General features: G+C 34.7%; 1 protein-coding gene across 4 annotated transcripts in view; it reads right to left on the minus strand.

The window, feature by feature from the left end:
* Positions 1-590: 590 nt before the first annotated feature.
* The window catches only part of Zeb1 (zinc finger E-box binding homeobox 1), a 166,269-nt gene continuing 148,623 nt past the window's right edge, over positions 591-18,236 (minus strand). For all 4 annotated transcript variants that reach the window (XM_076832059.1, XM_076832058.1, XM_076832057.1 and 1 more), the window contains 5 exons: positions 16,566-16,768; positions 14,568-14,673; positions 8,807-10,611; positions 5,830-6,010; positions 591-3,139 (listed from right to left, as the gene is read on the minus strand). In XM_076832059.1, coding sequence (XP_076688174.1) covers positions 2,541-3,139; positions 5,830-6,010; positions 8,807-10,611; positions 14,568-14,673; positions 16,566-16,768 — 2,894 coding nt within the window. In that variant the 3' untranslated portion in view covers positions 591-2,540. The remainder of the gene's footprint in view (positions 3,140-5,829; positions 6,011-8,806; positions 10,612-14,567; positions 14,674-16,565; positions 16,769-18,236) is intronic.

An 18,236-nucleotide genomic window follows, 5' to 3' on the forward strand; every position in this document is an offset into this window, starting at 1 on the left:
CAGGGTTTAATAAGATCTCAATAAGAAAGTCATTAAATTACTGGAATCATTTAACATATATATTCTGGGATTAGAGGCAAAACAAATACTGAAAGCATAGCTGAGCTCTGTAAACATGCAAATTATATTTTCATTCAACAAATATTTGTTGTACCAACTACTGCTAGGCATTTTGCTGGGCGTGGGCCTGTGAGAATTGACTATGGCAGAAATGGTCCCTGTTCCCAGTGGGGAAGGAATATAAATAGGAGCTACAGTTGAGAAAGGGACAGGAGCTGCAGGAGTACAGAACAGAGGCATCTAAACCCAGTGCCCTGGAGTGAACCAAGGAGAAGAAGCCATGGGATCTGGAGTAGGGATGGGGCAACGGTTTCAGTAAGGAGGAGCAACCTCTGCACAGGAGGACTTCAGCTGTCCAATCTGACCTATCCCAAAACATTCAGTCACAAGAAAATCCATGATTTAGTGGTGAGTGTCTAAAACATTTAGCGTTACCAAAGTGAGCTCAGGATGAATCAAGTACAGGATAACAACAGAAAACCTCATTTCCCAAAGAAAACCTTGACAATGATTAAAAGAATGACAGCAGGTCAGGCTTGTTGATGCTTTTTATTGTGAGATGGGGGAGTTTGGTAAAAAACTAGAAAATGACCATGGTGTAACAAGGAACTTAAAAATGAAGAGTCAGGTTGGTAACTTACATACATGAATACAGGAACAAATTGGCACAAAATGTTAAACATTGTTCCCAACACTGTTTATATAAGGTAATCCTAATTTGGCTTGCTAAGGAAATGAGAGATTTATGGTTAGGCTAATCTCTTAATAAAACTGCAGAGCATCATGCTATTAGTCACACAGTGAATTTCAAAATTTAAGAGTTTTATATTAAAAACTGGGTAAAGGTAAAATGACTTGATTGTAGTTGTAAAACTAATACATTCCCATTTAAATTCTGTTCTACAGTCCAAGGCAAGTATAAATGTTAACATAACACTGTTAAATCAAATCTCAATGCAAGAGAACCAATTGCATCTCTACTTTAAATCTTATCAACTTTCCAAATTTTCATACTAAAATATATTATTGTATTAATACAAACTACAGTATTATACACTACACTGTGTAATAAATAAAGAAATATAAAAATAAGACACATAAATATAAAAGTTTTCTAAAACTAAAAGTACATATGTCAGTAAGAAGGGTATTAATACTGCCAGGTTTGAAGACATACAGTACAAAAATGTTGCACAGATCTATAAACTAAAAGAAATAAAAATAATACTGATAGGTAAAAATCAGCTAATGTTGTTAATAAACTGGGTCCATAATAACTAACATTTGGAAATAGTTATGAGCCAAATAACAATGGCATGTCCATGTCTGAAATGGAAGTACATGGGTAAAAGCAGATTAGAAAATTTCCCTTTAATTTCTGTAGAGAAATTCTGAAAGTCAATTAACACAAAATGAATACTGAGGAGTTAAAGGATGAAATGTCCCAGTGTTTCAGTTTCTCTGACAGAGTCAGTGGTTTTAAGTTTTATTTGGGAATTTTGATACAACAAACAAATCAACAAATGCTAGTTATTGTAGGCCACACACTGAATGAAGGCGGGTCAGAGCCTTGAAAATACTGAGAAATGGCACTTACAGCACACAGGTCTTGCTTAAGGCCAGAGGAGATACAAAGCTTCATATCATATCCTTCATATTTGTTACCACGTACTCAAACACAATCACGAACACTGATTCTGACGACTGCTGTCCTTACCAGTATCAACACTGTTAGTCCCTGCAATCAGAACTCAACGACAATCTTGTGAACTCCATTTTAAATCACATGAGTAAGAAACTTCAGTTCTTCTATCGGCTGCTTCCTTAAGGCTAACAATACACTTTAAATGATAATATGCTCCACTATGACGTCTAAATATTAGAAATTACTACCTTCCACGTTGAACTTATAAAAGGTAGTTAGCACGGTTTGGAACTGCATTATACTTCTTTGTGAAGGGAATTTTGTAGTGCAGAAGTTCTCACATTTTAAAAAACATAATAAAATACTGAAGCGGATTTAGCATATGTTTACCAATAAAAAATTATAAAATTTCTCCCAATTGTACAGCGTAAGAATAAACCAACATAAGAGTGATAATACTGATAAAAATGAAACAATGCCAGATGCTTATCTAATTAATCAGTTTCCTTTAACCTGTTAAATCTTTGCTTTCTGAGTCATTAAAGTTTTCTAATCTGCTTCATGTTACAAACTTGCTCCTAACTTTGAAAACTGCATGAAAAATTACTAGGTCTGAGGTTCAGGCACACCCGGATTTTTTTTTTTTTTTTGAGTGTTTTTTTTTTTGTATTTTGTATTTTTTTTTTTTTTTTTTTTTTTTAGATTTTAGTTTTTACTTTACACAGTAGTGAACAGGAATCACAGTATACAGGTTACTGTGTTTCCATGAAAAGCATGGATAATATAGAACAGACTTCATTACCAATTAGAATTTATTTTCCTTCTAGAAAAACGATTAGGCTTCATTTGTCTTCTCTTCAGATACTTGCTCGCTGTTCTCGCTGACCTTCTGTTCTAAGTTGCTTGCTTGACTCACAGCTCCATCATCCTTCACTGGGCCTTCAGTTTTTGCTTCCTCTCCCTCATTCTCTGCTTCTTCTGCCTCCTCTTCTTCTTCTGCCTCTTCTTCCTCCTCCTCCTCTTCCTCATCTCCCTGGGGTTTTTCACATTCCTTTTCCTCCTGTAATTCTTCCATCTCTTTATCCTCCTCCTCCTCTTCCTCTTTTTCACTGTCTTCATCCTCTTCCCTTGTCAAACTCTCTCTCTCATCTGAGTCGACCTGCGAGGGAGATGCCCGAGCACCAGCGTGCTCGTTCCTCAGGACCTCTGGCCCTGCCTCTTCCTGCTCTGCGCCATCTCGTTCTTCTGCTTCTCTCTTGCAATATGAATAGCGGTGATTCATGTGTTGAGAATAAGATCCCGAGTGTGAGAAGCGCTTTCCACACTTGTCACATTGATAGGGCTTTTCTCCAGAATGCAGTCGCATGTGTTCAATCAAATGATGTTTGTGTTTAAATGCCTTTTTACAGATTCCACACTCATGAGGTCTTTTACCTGCAAGAAAGAACAAAGTTATGAAATCAAATGGTGATATTAATAGTTTTTGTAAGTGTTGGGAGCACTTTAGGTTGTGGGAAGGGGAGGGCTATAGTTTCACGTTTTAAAAACGGCCAGGTCCCAAACTGTCTTTTCTGTATAATGTTAATCTGGTTTATCATTCATACAAGAAAATTTAGTGTCATCATTTAGTGTCAGAATTTAGTCTCATCTCTGAGAAGGTCAATAGGAAATACATAAGACTAAACTCTAAACATGCAAGCATCACATCATGACCATAATATATAAAAAATATGTGAACATGGGATGTGAAAACATGGAATGTGAAGCTCTAATTCGATATTTGGCAATGAACACTGTGAGGGCAAGGAGGGATACAGGCATTTCTCAACTTGGTTTTTCTTCACTTTCCTTCTTAAGGACTCTTTTCAACTTCTTTTTCCTTGTCACAACCTTTGTCCAAATTAAATTTTAATGCCTCATATATCCTTTTCATATATGCCAAAATTCATATATGAGTTTTGGTATATATTTATACATATACCATACATACACATACAAACACGGTTGATACACTGAGGTCCTTGAGAAAACCACAAATTATTATATAATATTTAACCCTTTTTTGCCCCTTGACGGCAACTTTGCCCCTATTGAAAATGCATGAACTTGAGAAATGCTATTGCCCAGACATGAAAAAAACTGACAACTGGATTATAATCAGGACCGATAAAGTCAAACTTCAGTGCTATCAAGCCATAACACTAACAAATGTAGAAATGATCTGTTTTTATTTTTTGGTATAGCATATTTCTCAAATATACTTTTCATTTTGTTACATACTAATATTTAACTCTTGTCCAAAGCAGAAGATTTTCTAATTTTCCTCAGGTCTCACTGAAAACGACTAGAGGAATGTTTAACAAGGGGCTTGTTGTGTGAGAGAGGTATCCCTTATGTAATACTAGTTTTTACCTCTAAGAACTGCCCAAATGTCACTGCATGTACTTTTGAGTCTACAGTCTAAAGAAGGGAAAACAGTACTTGATATCTTTCACTTATCAGCATAGTTGATAAGAATATGAGAGATAAATATGGAATCTAAACCACAATGAAGTGAGGGAGGGGAAAAAGAGAAGTTCAGTAGATTGGACAAAGGGGAATGAGGGAAGGGATGGGAGATAGAAATAGAAGAGACAGTAGAATGGATCTAACATAATTTTTCAATATGCATATATGAAAAAACCTAAGTGAATTCTACCATCATGTACACTCACAAAGACAGGATCCTAATTAGAATAAGATATTTCCATGCTTGTATAATTATATTATAATGGATCTTATTGTCATAATATAACTAAAAAGAATAAAAAATAAATCCTAAAATTTACAAATATAGGGTAATTTGGGGTTATTTTTCTCAGTACATTTACATTTATTCCTGAGAGAATGAGTCACATCAGCAGACTGCCTCATATGACTATGAATTATAATCACAGGATGCATTTAATATTCAAATATTTCTTAATCACGAAATATTTAAAATACACAATCAAAAGAGTTTATGTGAAACAGATGTGTATGGATGTAACTGTGATAAGGATGTATCCCTCTATGCTTAATGTAAATTTTTATAATAAATGGATGTTGACTTTCAAAAAAAATATGGATACTATAGTCAAAAAGGCAGGTAGAGGGCAGAGAAGGAAGGGGATTATAGAGCTCATGATAAATCCAGTTCTTTATACAGCAATCTGTTCTAAAAAGGAAGAGTGGAGTGATACATTTGGCTAGAAGGAGTCTATTGGCAAATTATTAGGAATTCTGCAACATGATTTAAAACAGATTCAAACTTGAAATAAGCCATGATGAGAATATTTAGGCCACAGAAATCTGCAAGCACTACACACAAGGGCTTCCCTAAGCCTTCAGAGAACCAGTTTTTAAACAGCAGTTACCAGAACTCCACTGAATAAGAGGAACTGGCTGGGCCAGGAGTTGGTAAAAGTTTTCTGCAAAAGTTACACAGTAAATACTTTAGGCTTTGCTGCCCAAATGGACTTTTTCAGCTATTCAATTCCACCATTATAGATGCAGGAGAGTGGTCATAGAAAACATGTAAATAAATGGGTATGGCTATGTTCCAATATAATTATATTTAAGAATGTTATAATTTGATTTTTACATTATTTTCACATGCCATAAATATTATTCTTCTTTTCATTTGTTTCAATCATTAAAAAAGATATAAAAAATTTCTTAGCGGGACATAGAAAACGGGTGGAAGCCCACAACTTGGCCTGTGAATCATAGTTTGCCAATCCCAAAATTAGTCCAAGAAGTGTATTTTGTCGAAGAATTATAGAATTTAAGAGTTGGAAGGGATCTTAGAATCATCATGCCCAATCTATTTCACAGAAGTTATCCTAAAATAAAAGATACACCTGAAACAATGACTTTCTAAGACAGCAATGCTGAGTGCGTTCATGAAGCATCTTTTTCTCCTATAAACCCTGATTCCATTTCCCTGTAACTTCCCCCACTGGTCCCATAATTTTATTAATGGCTACTGTATTTATATTAATATAGTATACATTTGCCATAAGTGGATGTGGACAAAATAATTGTGTATATCATATCACAGGCACTTTTAAAAAGGACAGCATGTTTTGTGTTCACTAACCTACCTGTGTGTTCATATTTATGTCTCAACAATGAGCTGCTCTTCTGAAATATCTTATCACATAAGTCACAGGCATACATTCCATTTTCTGTCTTCCGCATTTTCTTTTTGGGTGGTGTAGAATCAGAGTCATTCTGATCCTCCACATTGGATACTCCTTCTGAGCTAGTGTCTTGCCTTTCATCCTAAGGGGGAGGGTAAAAAGTAAGATTAAATTTCAAATTAAAAGACAAACAAGAGATAAACAAAGCCTGGTTAAAAAACTACTTTAAACTTTCAACAAACTGACCACAGCAAACATACTGCTCACCACTGTAGATGGGTCACAAGGGTGGGGGCTAGACTGTGGGGGATGGGGGTTGATATAGACAAAAGCGATGCTGGAGATAAACAGCCAAACCACAGCAAAACCCATATGCTCAACTGGTACTGAAAAGAAAGGACCCCAAAAAGAAAATGTAAAATGGGTGGCAATATTTACTTGGTTCCATGTAAATCATTACTTTTATGATAAATAGTTTTAGCTTATGAGTTTGCTAATTAATAATTAATTTCTAACTGCTCCCTTTACTGTTTTTAAATTATGGGTTTCACTAAGCATAAATTAAGATTTGGTTTTTAAAAAGTGGCTTTTAAATTTTACCCTCTAGAACTTGTAGAGATCTCTGAACTAGCCTCTGTGGTCTCCTTGAAGAGAGAGGCTTGCTCTATACTTTTTTGAAGCAAGAAAACAGATACTTCTCAAAAGAAGAAATACAAATGGTCAACAACTGTATTAAAAAATGTTCAAAATTTCTAGCAATTAGAGAAATGAAAATTAAAACTACACTGAGATTTCATCTCACTCTAGTCAGAATGGCTATTATTAAAAATACTAGAAACAAAAAATGTTGGCGAGGATGTAAAGAAAAGGTACATGCATTATTGGTAGGACTACAAACTGATCTAACCACTATGGAAAACAGAATTGAGATTCCTCAGAAAACTAGCTATGGAACCACCATATGACTCAACTATCCCACTCCTCAGTATATATCCAAAGGATTAGAATCAGCATACTACAGTGACATAGCCACCTTATCAATGTTTATAGCACACAATTTATAACAGCCAAGCTATGGTACCCTTCAACAGATGAATGGATAAAGAAAATGTGGTATATATACATAATGCAGTATTACTCAGTAACAAAGAAGAATGACTTTATGGCATTTGCCAGTAAAAGGATAGAACTGGAGGCTATCATGCTAAGTGAAATAAGCCAGTCCCCCCAAAAAACAAAAGTTGAAAGTTTTCTCTGATATGTGGAAGCCAATTCAAAATAAGGTGGGGGGTGGTTAAAAAAAAAGAACAGAAGAAAGATCAGCAGAGTAGACAAAGGATAATGAAGGGAAGGGATATGGGATAGGATAGGGAAAGACAGTGGAATGAATCTGACCTAACTTTCATGTATACATACATGAATACACTACAGTGAATCTCACTATCATATACATCCACAATATTAGTAGAATGAAAGGAACAGGGGGAGATCCAAAAGAAGAGGGGAAGGAAAGTGGAAGTCCTGGGGACTGAATAAGAATAAATTATACTTCATGCTTTTATAATTATGTCAAAATGAATCCTATTGTTATGTATAACTAAAAAGAACCAATAAGAAAGACAGAACAACTGGATAGAGCTTATATTTTTTAAAAGTAGTACTTGCTAGACAAAAAGAATCTAAATTTCTGCAGCATAAAAATATTCAGGCAAATAATATTGAGCAGAAGTTTTTCTAGATGATACGATCATACTTCAGGGAGCCCGTTGAAGAATTAATTTGGCTAAGATCTTTGTGCTTTTTCTAGAGTCTTCCATTCTATTGTCTCTAAATCCACAAATTTCATAAAAGTTAAAAAAGTATTATACATTGCTTATAGCTTTGTGAGGCAGGAGAGGTGCAGCCATTTGCCTGTATCATTTGTGAGCTGCCAATGGTTGCTGTGGTAACTCCACTTTCATTAGTATTTGATCTTGACATATGATTACATGAGATGTTAAAAGCACCTCTTTATTCTGTTCAAAAGGGTACAAAATGTTCTATACCTAAAAATTTAGATGAATTCACTGGTCATGTAGAATTTTTTTTTAAGAGTTGTAATTTCAGGAAACTCAATCTGTCAATATTTAAGGGGAAAAAAAGCAGCAAATATACATTTAAGCAGGATGTTGAAATTATTACAGTTGGCATCTACTCATAGAAAGTATCTGCATTAAATTGTATTTGATTCAATCGAACAATAATTGAAAAAAAAAGGTGGAGGAGACTTAAGGTTAGTTACACAGAAAAATCCTGCACAATAAGACACAACAGAGCTCTATCCAAAACTATCATGAACTTTTCAAGAACATTAAAGAGGAAAATACATATGTAGATTCACAGCCTTATTTATTCACAGTCATATATTAATTATGACTGAACATTTATTTATTCATGGCTTATAAAATGATCAGTAAACATATCAGATGAGTTCTGTGTTTAATTAAAGCTTTTCATAAACAGAGGTGTTATTACATAAAAACTGATGGCTAAGTCTGGTGTGAACATATTTTCATTTATTAACAATCATAATCAAGGCAGAAACTAATACTAATTTTGAGAATTTAAATACAAAAACAGAAATTCAATTAATGAACATTCTAATTTTTCTTTTCTCTTTGTTTCTAACTTCAAATAGGTCTCTAGCTATGATATATAAGTCATTTTTCACAGTAGAGTAACACAAATGTTAGTTGATACCAGAACCTGGATTAGTAAGTAATTGAAGACTTGTCACAAAAGTTACTGCAAACTTAATGTAGACTTATTTTCCTTTAGAAACAACTTGACTCTACAGTGACAGATTTTTTTTTTTAATTAGAAAAAGTTAACTGAAATTAGTCAAGCTACATTTTGCCAACCAGGTTAAGGAAGTTTTTTGTTTGTTTGTTTTTTTTACCTGATTTCCACTTGGCTGGACCACTTTCAGGGCTGGTTCCTGGACTGCAGGGCTGACTGTAGCTGAGTATGTGTAAGCCACCTGGGGAATCAGAATAGTTTGCTTATTGGCAGCTAGTGCTCGTAAGCATGGAACACTGTTCTGGTCAGCAATGGCCACGATTGTGGGTAATTGGGCAGTGACTGTAGGTATAGCAATATTTATGGGGTTGGCACTTGGTGGGATTACATTTACAACTGGTTCTGAGTCTGTAACACAACTGTCCTTTTGTGGCTCCTTTTTTGTACAAGACAAGTTCAAGGGTTCTTCTTGGACAGAATAAACACTGTTCTGGTAAACACTAGTGATAGTTGACCTTTCCAATAATTCTCCCTGTTGCTTTGGTAGTGAAAGATCAAGAGGTTCTACTTGTGGCTCTTCTTGTGCGCCCTCTGCTGCGTATGAGTAACCCTGTGTATTTCTGGCTGAGGAAAGGTTTAGAGGTGATGGGGATGGTGTACTACTTCTGGAACCATTGACAGTTGATCCTACTGTTAAAACTGGAGAATTAGTCATCTTCGGAGGACTGTGTAGACTTGTGCTGTCCTGGGATTCATTTTCATTTGTGGACTGAGACAGATCATCATTCTTTGCAAGGATATTTACTTTGCCTGGTTCAGGAGAAGATGGTTCAGAACACTGCACTGAAATCTGTCCAGCTTGCATCTTTTCAAACCACTTTTTTACTACATCTAGTGGTAGGTTTACAGAATCAGCAATTTTTGAGAGCTCTTCTGCACTTGGTTGTGCATTCAAAGCATAATAGGCTTTTAGGAGAGACAGGAGGTTCTTCAAAGGTGGCTGACTAGGAGACAAACTGCCATCTCCGGTACCTGATGAAACAGAGGATTCAGGCTTCTCAGCTTCTGGGGCAGGGAGTGGAGGCTGAGCCGGCTGCTTTAGGTCATAGTGCTTTAATTCTGGAAGTGCATTAAGATCACCTGGACAATCATCACACAGAAGACAAGTGCTATCATTCACTCCTCCTTCAAAGCTTTTATCTTTCTCAGATTTAACAGTAAGATCTTCTGGCAACTTTTCGCTTTTGCAATTGTTTGTGGGGACTGGATTTTCTTTTTTTAAATTTTGAGGAACAACTTGAAGTTGGCTAGGCTGCTCAAGACTGTAGTTGATGATAATTTTGGTTGTTCCATCTTGATCAACCAAAGGAAGACTGATGGCTGAAATAACAGAATGGCCACCTTGTTGTATAGATGAAGCATTGATTGTTTCTTGTTCTTTGGATGCAAGATTGGCTTGATTATTCTCCAAAACTTGCCTTATTACATTACCATCTACTGCCACTTTAAGTACATTCTGAATATCACTTAAATTGATACTTATGGGAGATACCAAACCAACTGTTGGCAGAACAACAGCTTGCACCACACCCTGAGGAGAACTGGTTGCCTGTAATGGGCCACCACCACTAAAAACCCCATTTTGTAAAGGGGTTGAACAGTTGATTCCTGAAGCAACCACTATGGGTTTGAACTCATAATCCACAGGTTCAGTTTTAATTTGGTTTACTGAAAGTTGTTCTTGAAGGGGTTTATTCTCTATTTTTTGCCGTATCTGTGGTCGTGTGGGACTGCCTGGTGATGCCGAAAGAGATGGTGAGGAACACTGAGATGTCTTGAGACCTGTTCTTGGTCGCCCATTCACAGGCATCAAGCTGATACATTTCTTACTGCTTATATGAGAGCTATAGGAACCAGAATGGGAAAAACGTTTCTTGCAGTTTGGGCATTCATATGGCTTCTCTCCTAAACAAACAAACAAACAATTTATATGCGTAGTCAATTATTACATATACATTTTTATGTATCCAAATTTTCTCTAAAGTAAGAAATATCAAGCATAAAAAGCAAGATTACCACGTATGTTGTTTTTTGTTTTTTTTTTTGGTACTGGGGATTGAACCCACGGCTGTTTAACTACTAAGCCACATCCCCAGCCTCTTTTTAAATTTCATTTATTAGAGGCAGGGTCTCACTGAGTTGCTTACAGCTTTGCTAAGTTGATGAGACTGGCTTTGAACTCACAATCTTCCTGCCTCAGCTTCCAGAGCTGCTAGGATTACAGATGTGTGCCACCATGCCTGGCACCATGTATTTTATTTAGAATCATCATTTTAAGTTAAACAATGACATAAATATTATCAACAGTAATAAAATCTTTTCTGAACTACATGTGCTAATCAGGGAATCTTCTTAGCATACATGTATATAACATTTCTGTCCTCCTTTCACTTCAAATAATACTCAAATGTCAAAAATAATTAATTCTACCCTTTCAAGTATTTTTTTTATATCCCGTTTCACCAACCTACATAATTTTCAGTATTTCACGCTACTCAACAACTATATTTAGGATAAATTAATATTAGAAGAAACAAAAGTAAGGACAATCTCCCATAAGACTATGGATATTTATCCTTGGTTTATAAAATTCCAATATCCATATGGTTTCCTTGAAAATATCTTTCCTCATGGAGGAAAATTTCAATATAAGATATTCCTATAATTACTTACTTATTAAACTAGAATAGATGTATCCCCAGAGAGATAAGTTCTAGTGGTACACAAAGCCCACCAGAGTGTCAATTTTAGTGAGTGGTTACAGTAAAACATTATTTGTATATGGAAACAGATTTATAGCAAGGGCAAAATATAACATCTGGATGAATTATCAGGACACATGATGTCAAAGAAATTTCTTGCATGTGGAGACCTCCTTTCAGCTGCTATTTTAGACTCCCCAGGGACACAAGGTACTTACTCCCCTTGGTCATCAGAGATACTTGGATAATTTTGAGAAGAACTAAGATAAAAAAATATCTTCATACAAACCTAACTGTTGTTCAGATTCAGTTCATTAATTTATAATTTATACATTAAAGACTATCAGCTCCAATAAAGTGAGAACCTCTGTCCTGGTTGCCTTTTATCCTTTATACCTATTACAGTACAGCAAAGATAACTCATTAAAGATTTTTAGGATGAATGATGGCTAACTGTAGAACTATGAAATGTGGTGATTCTTATTTGTCTCCCCAACATTACAATAAGGCCCCTTATATCCTCCTTTATTTTTTATTTTATTTTTATTTATTTTTTATTGATATATAACAACAGAATGCATTAAATTCTTATTACATATATAGAGCACAATTTTTCATAGGATTGTATACACAGTATATTCACAATCCTCCTTTCTTTTTAAGAGTTAACAGGAAAAGCAGTGGAGAAAGTCAGTGTAAGCTCTGCTAATGTTTTAAGTGTAATGCTACAACATTAAAAATAGTGAGTTATGTCTTATCAGAAATATAGGTATTTGAGGAATAAGATATTAGAAATGGAAGGGATCTAAGAATCCCTCTAGAAAGACTCCTTTCAATAAAGAGTTCCTCTATATTATTTTTGACATCAGTTAGTCTTTGCTGAAGCTCCTTAGTGAAATAAAGGGGAGGATATTGACTACAGGATAGCCCTATGGAAGACAGTCTAGACAGGTTCTACAGAAGTCAAATTGTGACTCACACTTAAACTTTCCAAGCTTCAGTATTTTGGTATGTAAATGTAGACACATTTTCACTGGATTATGTTAGAGAGTTATGAAATGCTATAGCAAAACGCTCAGTGTGGCCTTAACAAAGGTTAGTGATTCTTTTAAAATCTACTCAGTCCTCAACTAAGCCAAAGTTGGCTTGCTATAATGCATATTTTCATGACCTAGTTTGCTTTTCTGATGTCACACAAAATAAGTCTAACTTATTCTATTATAGAATAATAAGACCTTCAAATTGATACAGAGCTTCCCTGTGAATCTTCCTGTGTAGACTAAATATGTCCAGGTCTTTCAAACAATCCCCACAGGACATGGTTTTCAAAACCCTTACCTGCTGTTAAGCCTACCTCTGGATATTCTGCAGTTTATCAATATCTTTCTAAAGCAATTCCTGGAATAGGATTCAATACTCAAAATGCCATCAGATAAAAAGTCTCTAATGGGGGTAAAAGAAGGAATATGTTCTAGTATATCTCTATTTTAAATGATCTAATAACAGTTTTAGATGGGCTGCATGAATATTTTCCTATAGAGATATGGGGAAGATAAGCATCCATGATATTTCTTTATAATAGAGGAAATCAAGAAGTACAGTGGGTAAGGCAATGACAACGGAATCAGGATGCTTCCACCAGAGTTCCAACTTTGCCATGTATTAGCTGAGTGATCCTGGGCAAGTTAATTAAGTTCTCTTCTCATCAACAAAAAGAGAAATAAGGGGAGTGGGAGGATTAAATGAACTCTAGATAGGGAAAAGGGGAAAAGGGAAGGGGGGAAAGGACGGGGCACAGGAGTAGGAAAGATGGTGGAATGTGATGATCATTATTACCCTAAGTACATGTATGCAGACACGAAGGATGCGACTCTACTTTGTGTACAACCAAAAGATATGAAAAACTGTGCTCTAATTTTGTAATATGAATTATAATGCATTCTTTTGTCATAAATAACAAATTAAAGTTTTAAAAAAAGAGAAATAATAGCATGGTAAGGTCCTAGGTTCAATCCCCTTCCACACACACACACACACACACAAAATAACAGAATGAACATCTTAGGGTTATTTGAGAACTATAAAAGTTAATGTATACAAATAATTAACAAATGGCCACACATAGTTAAGTATTCAACAAATTATCATTATTCAAGTATTAATTATCAAGTATTCAATAAGTTATCATTATTCTTTTTTTTTTAGTTGTAGTTGGACATTTCTTTATTTATTTTTATGTGGTGCTAAGGATCAAACCCAGTGCCTCACAAGTGCTAGACAAGCACTCTACCAATGAGCCACAACCCCAGTCCCTAGTTATCATTATTCTTGTTGTTCAGAATTACATTGATACTTTATCAATGTGAGGAAAAGTTTACCCAATACTTATTTTAAAGCCAAAGGTACTGATAAGCTTTATAAACCTATCAAAATGAAATGAATTTGAAATAACTTCCCTGTGTACATATATGAACATACCACAGTGAATCTCACCATTGTGTATATGAATCCATAAGAAATTATTTTAAAAATAACTATGGGTAAATGGCAGAAAGATCAGTAGAAGGAAAGCAGCAGGGTGATGGAGAGGGAAGGGCAAGGAGAGGTACTGGAGACTGAATTAGAATAAGACATATTCCATGCTTTTATAATTATGTCAAAATGGATTCTACCTTCATGTGTAACTAAAATGAGTCTCACCAGTGCTGTAGTTCTCTTTCTCCTCATGTTGCCTCGCTCACTAACTCTACATCACCTCTGCATGATTTTCTCATCTTGAGTTTCCATTTCTAACTCCCTTCTATAAAGGCCATCTTCACCTCCTTATTTCCTTCTAAAATCTCAACTCTTTACAAAAGGGGCAATAAATTCACATTCACAAGAATGATTAAGTAGTCTTAGGTTATACTGGCTAAGACATGACATATTATCTTCTGATTAGGAAATTTGGAGTATGTGTCATTTTATATTAACTTGATATACTTTAGTCAAAGGTTAAATGATAATACAATACCACTTATTAAAAGAAAATTTCTCCATATTAGTCTTTATACTAAAAAGAAAAGTAGTTTTTGATCATATATGTAAGATCAAATTAGCTTAGATTTATTTATTATCACATGCTGATATTCAGTATGCAGACATAAAACAAATATTTACCACTGTGAATTCTTAAGTGCTCTTTTAGGTGGTGTTTGTATTTAAAAGCTTTTCCACATTCAGTGCACTTGAATTTACGATTACCCCCAGACTGCGTCACATGTCTCTGTAAGAGAAAATTGGTATTTTATTTGTAAAGCAAAAAAACTTTAGACATAAAGACTATCCAATGTGTTTAAAGTAATATTTTGAGTGAGTCTGATGACTGTTTTGATTCTTAAAGTTCTCAAATTGCAGTCACAAAAATATAACATTTGACATTATTACCCAAAACGATGGTGACAGTGGGAACAGAGTTCTGACACAGGGAAAAATCTAGATTAATTTAAAGTATTAGAGTCACTGCAATCTTTGTAATGTTTTGAATAACCAATAACAAAAATAAAGTATTAGAGTCATACTTAACTAAGCAATATAGTATTGAACAAAAATAAAGTAATATGTATTTTACTAGGAACTAGAGATTATCTTGTCTATATTCTAATTTAGAGATAATCAAGTCCACGAATATTTAAGAATCTATCTAAAGCACAGTTACTCAAGAGAAGAAAAAGGTATTGAAGAGAAGAAAAGCCTGGGCTTTCACCAGTATTATAATCCTCTCTTTTTTATGTTTGATATTTCCAAAATGTACTTTAATCTGATGGTTTTTAAAAATATGTTCCTTTTTTTCATCCACATGCGATTGTGATAGCTTTCTTCTTGGTTTCTCAAATTTTCATTCGTATGTATTTCATTTCAGATGTATTCAGTCAGGCACCCTTCAATTCATCTTATGAGAGCACAGTTCTCTACAGACTTACATCACCAGCTGCTTCTTTGATAATGTCAACTGTAAGGTACTAGGCAGATGAAACTTAACAAGATTTGTACCAAACTCTTATTAATTTCCCTCCAGCAAATTATCTCCGTCTCTAGCGTCTCCTACCTTTGTGAATAGAAACCTCATTCAGTTATTGCTTAGCCTTGATCTTTGTAATTATCTTTGATTACTCTTCCCCTTAATACCCTGAACCAATCCTTGTAAGCCATCTGAATGTAGATTCAATCCAACATCCTTCACTATGTCATGTCTGCCACCCAATCTCTGTCCTGGATTATATCAAAACACTAAATATTTCCCCTGCTTCCATTCTTTTCTCTCTGTCTCCATCCAATAATCAGTGGTTCCTTAAAAATTAAAAAAAATCCAATATCCTTCAAAAGTTTTCCTATCACAATTTAGAATAAAATTAAATCTTTATCTTACCCTGCATAACAGCTTGTATCATCTGGCCCCCAGTACTTCTCTGGTTTCACCTATCTTTTTTCCCTTTATTCACACTTATCTACTTGCTGTTTCTTAGACATGGCAGGCAGTTTTCTGCTTCAAGTTAAATGAATATTAAGTTGATCATTGATACATGGTAGCTATAAGGAGCTTGTTAAAAAAGGATAATCAGTCATTGGCTTTAATCCTAAAAACAGAGCCAAGAATTTAAATGTAACTTAAGAGTTACAAAATACTCTTAGTGTATGCTTCTATAAAATGGGACACAGTGACACAGAATCAGAACAATCATATGAAAACTGAGTCTCTAGAATAAAAACTATAAACTTTAGATTCTTAGGAGTTATAGTCTATCACTATAGGAAAAAAATGAATCACTTTCTGAGGATTAATAGTCACTGGTTAAAAGAAAATTAATCTTTAAATATTTGTCTTCTCAAATTGGTCATGTAGTTTATTTAACCACTATTTTTCTACACTCAACATTTTAGTAGAATGCAACCAAAACCTAACCTCAGAGGAGTTTTAGTTATGATATAAGCAAAACAAGATAATATCTTACCTGGAAATGAAAACTAGAATTATCACTTTCATTTTTATAAGGTTTCAGACAAGACAGTGTCTAGTATATCCTTTTCACTTTGAAATATATGAAAATCCTTGCCTTTCACTGAGGGTTGAGTTCCTCAAATTTGGAAAGTTAGTGAACTCTTGGCCATTGCACTTACTTGATCTCTTCCTGACTTATGTGATGTCATGTGACGCTCAAGTTGGGTTCTGTATGCAAAGGTGTAACTGCACAGGGAGCAACTAAAATTATCTTCATTCTTCTCATGGCGATATTTAATGTGTTCTTTCAGAGAGGTAAAGCGTTTATAGCCTCTATCACAATATGGGCAGGTGAGTAATTGGGAAAATGCATCTGGTGTTCCTGTAAAAGAAATGATATATTTTAAATTTAAAACATTCAAAAAATATTACCAAAGATAACACTGAGTCCATATGCTGTGTACCACATATTGTGATGCCCATTTCATATTTAGTCCTCAAAACAATACAAAAGTTGCTACCTCTATTTTCTAAAGGAAAAAATGTGAAGCTGAGAAAAGTTCAATAACTTAAAAGCATGACTTTTAAGTGAGGTAGTGACAGTGAGGATTCAAGCATAGGCTAACTCTCAAGTCCCTTATCTTTTTTAACTAAACCACAATTCTCTTCTTTTGGTATGGTTAACTGGACAAGGAACTAAAGTAAAATTAGGATGTGGGTCACACTTATAAATGTATACATGTTACATTTACTACATTCTACAACAATATCTTTCTTTTAGTAACAAATATATATCATTTATTTGAGGTTCACTCTTTTGAATTTGAAAATGACACTATAAAATTATTGTCACACAACTATAAGTAGCACACAATTAGACTATGTTTCCATGACTCCCTTGCAGCTAGGTGTGGCCACATGACTGAATTCAGACTAAAAAGAAAGAGGATGGGAGGGGCAGGAGTGATGGGGGCCAAATCTGGGCCTGGTTCATAAAGACCTGCTCTGCATGATCCTCCACGTTCCTTTCTCTAATCAAATATAGTGACAAATTTTTGGTGTAGTTTTATTGGTATAAATATACACATATCTTGCAGAAATAAAAATATTCTGGATGAAACAGAGTTTATCATCTAGGCCTAACAAGATATTAAAACTACTTGTTGGGCTGGGGATGTGGCTCAAGTGGTAGCACACTCGCCTGGCATGCGCGGGGCACTGGGTTCTATCCTCGGCACCACATAAAAATAAAATAATGATGTTGTGTCCACCAAAAACTAAAAAAACCCCAAATATTAAAAAATCTCTCTCTCTAAAAAAAAAATACTTGTAGTTTTGTATATTTTATTTTCTTCAAAAAATCAGCTTATAGGTGACACATTATTGCAAATATCATCTTCACTTTTTTCATTTTGAATTCCTTATGAAAAAAAAGACAACCAAAGGCAATTTCATAGTAATCGCCAAATTCTTCACAAATATATTCTTTTATTGGAGTTCAAATGCATATAAATTAAACGTCTTGCTAAAAGACCAGCCTACAAATCACCTGAACTCTAAGTAGCTAGGCAAATATTTTGAAATTTGTATTGAATGTATAAATAAAATTAAATAACCAAAGCTCCAGAGTTTATGATGGTATCTTTTGTTACCAGCTAGCAAAGAAACATGAACCAGAGCTTTCTGCTGGAGATGATTCTAACATGGACACCTTCTTTGGAGAGGAAATCATGTTGTATGTTATCCGGTATGAATTTCCTATTTGTACAGGCCAGCGGGAGCCAACATTTGGGACCTTACTATCCTTGCTAGAATGCCTAGTCCAACTTGTTGATTTTAAAAATGGCAAA

The sequence above is a fragment of the Callospermophilus lateralis genome, chromosome 13 (assembly GCF_048772815.1).
Source record: "Callospermophilus lateralis isolate mCalLat2 chromosome 13, mCalLat2.hap1, whole genome shotgun sequence".
Classification (NCBI taxonomy): Eukaryota; Metazoa; Chordata; class Mammalia; order Rodentia; family Sciuridae; genus Callospermophilus; species Callospermophilus lateralis.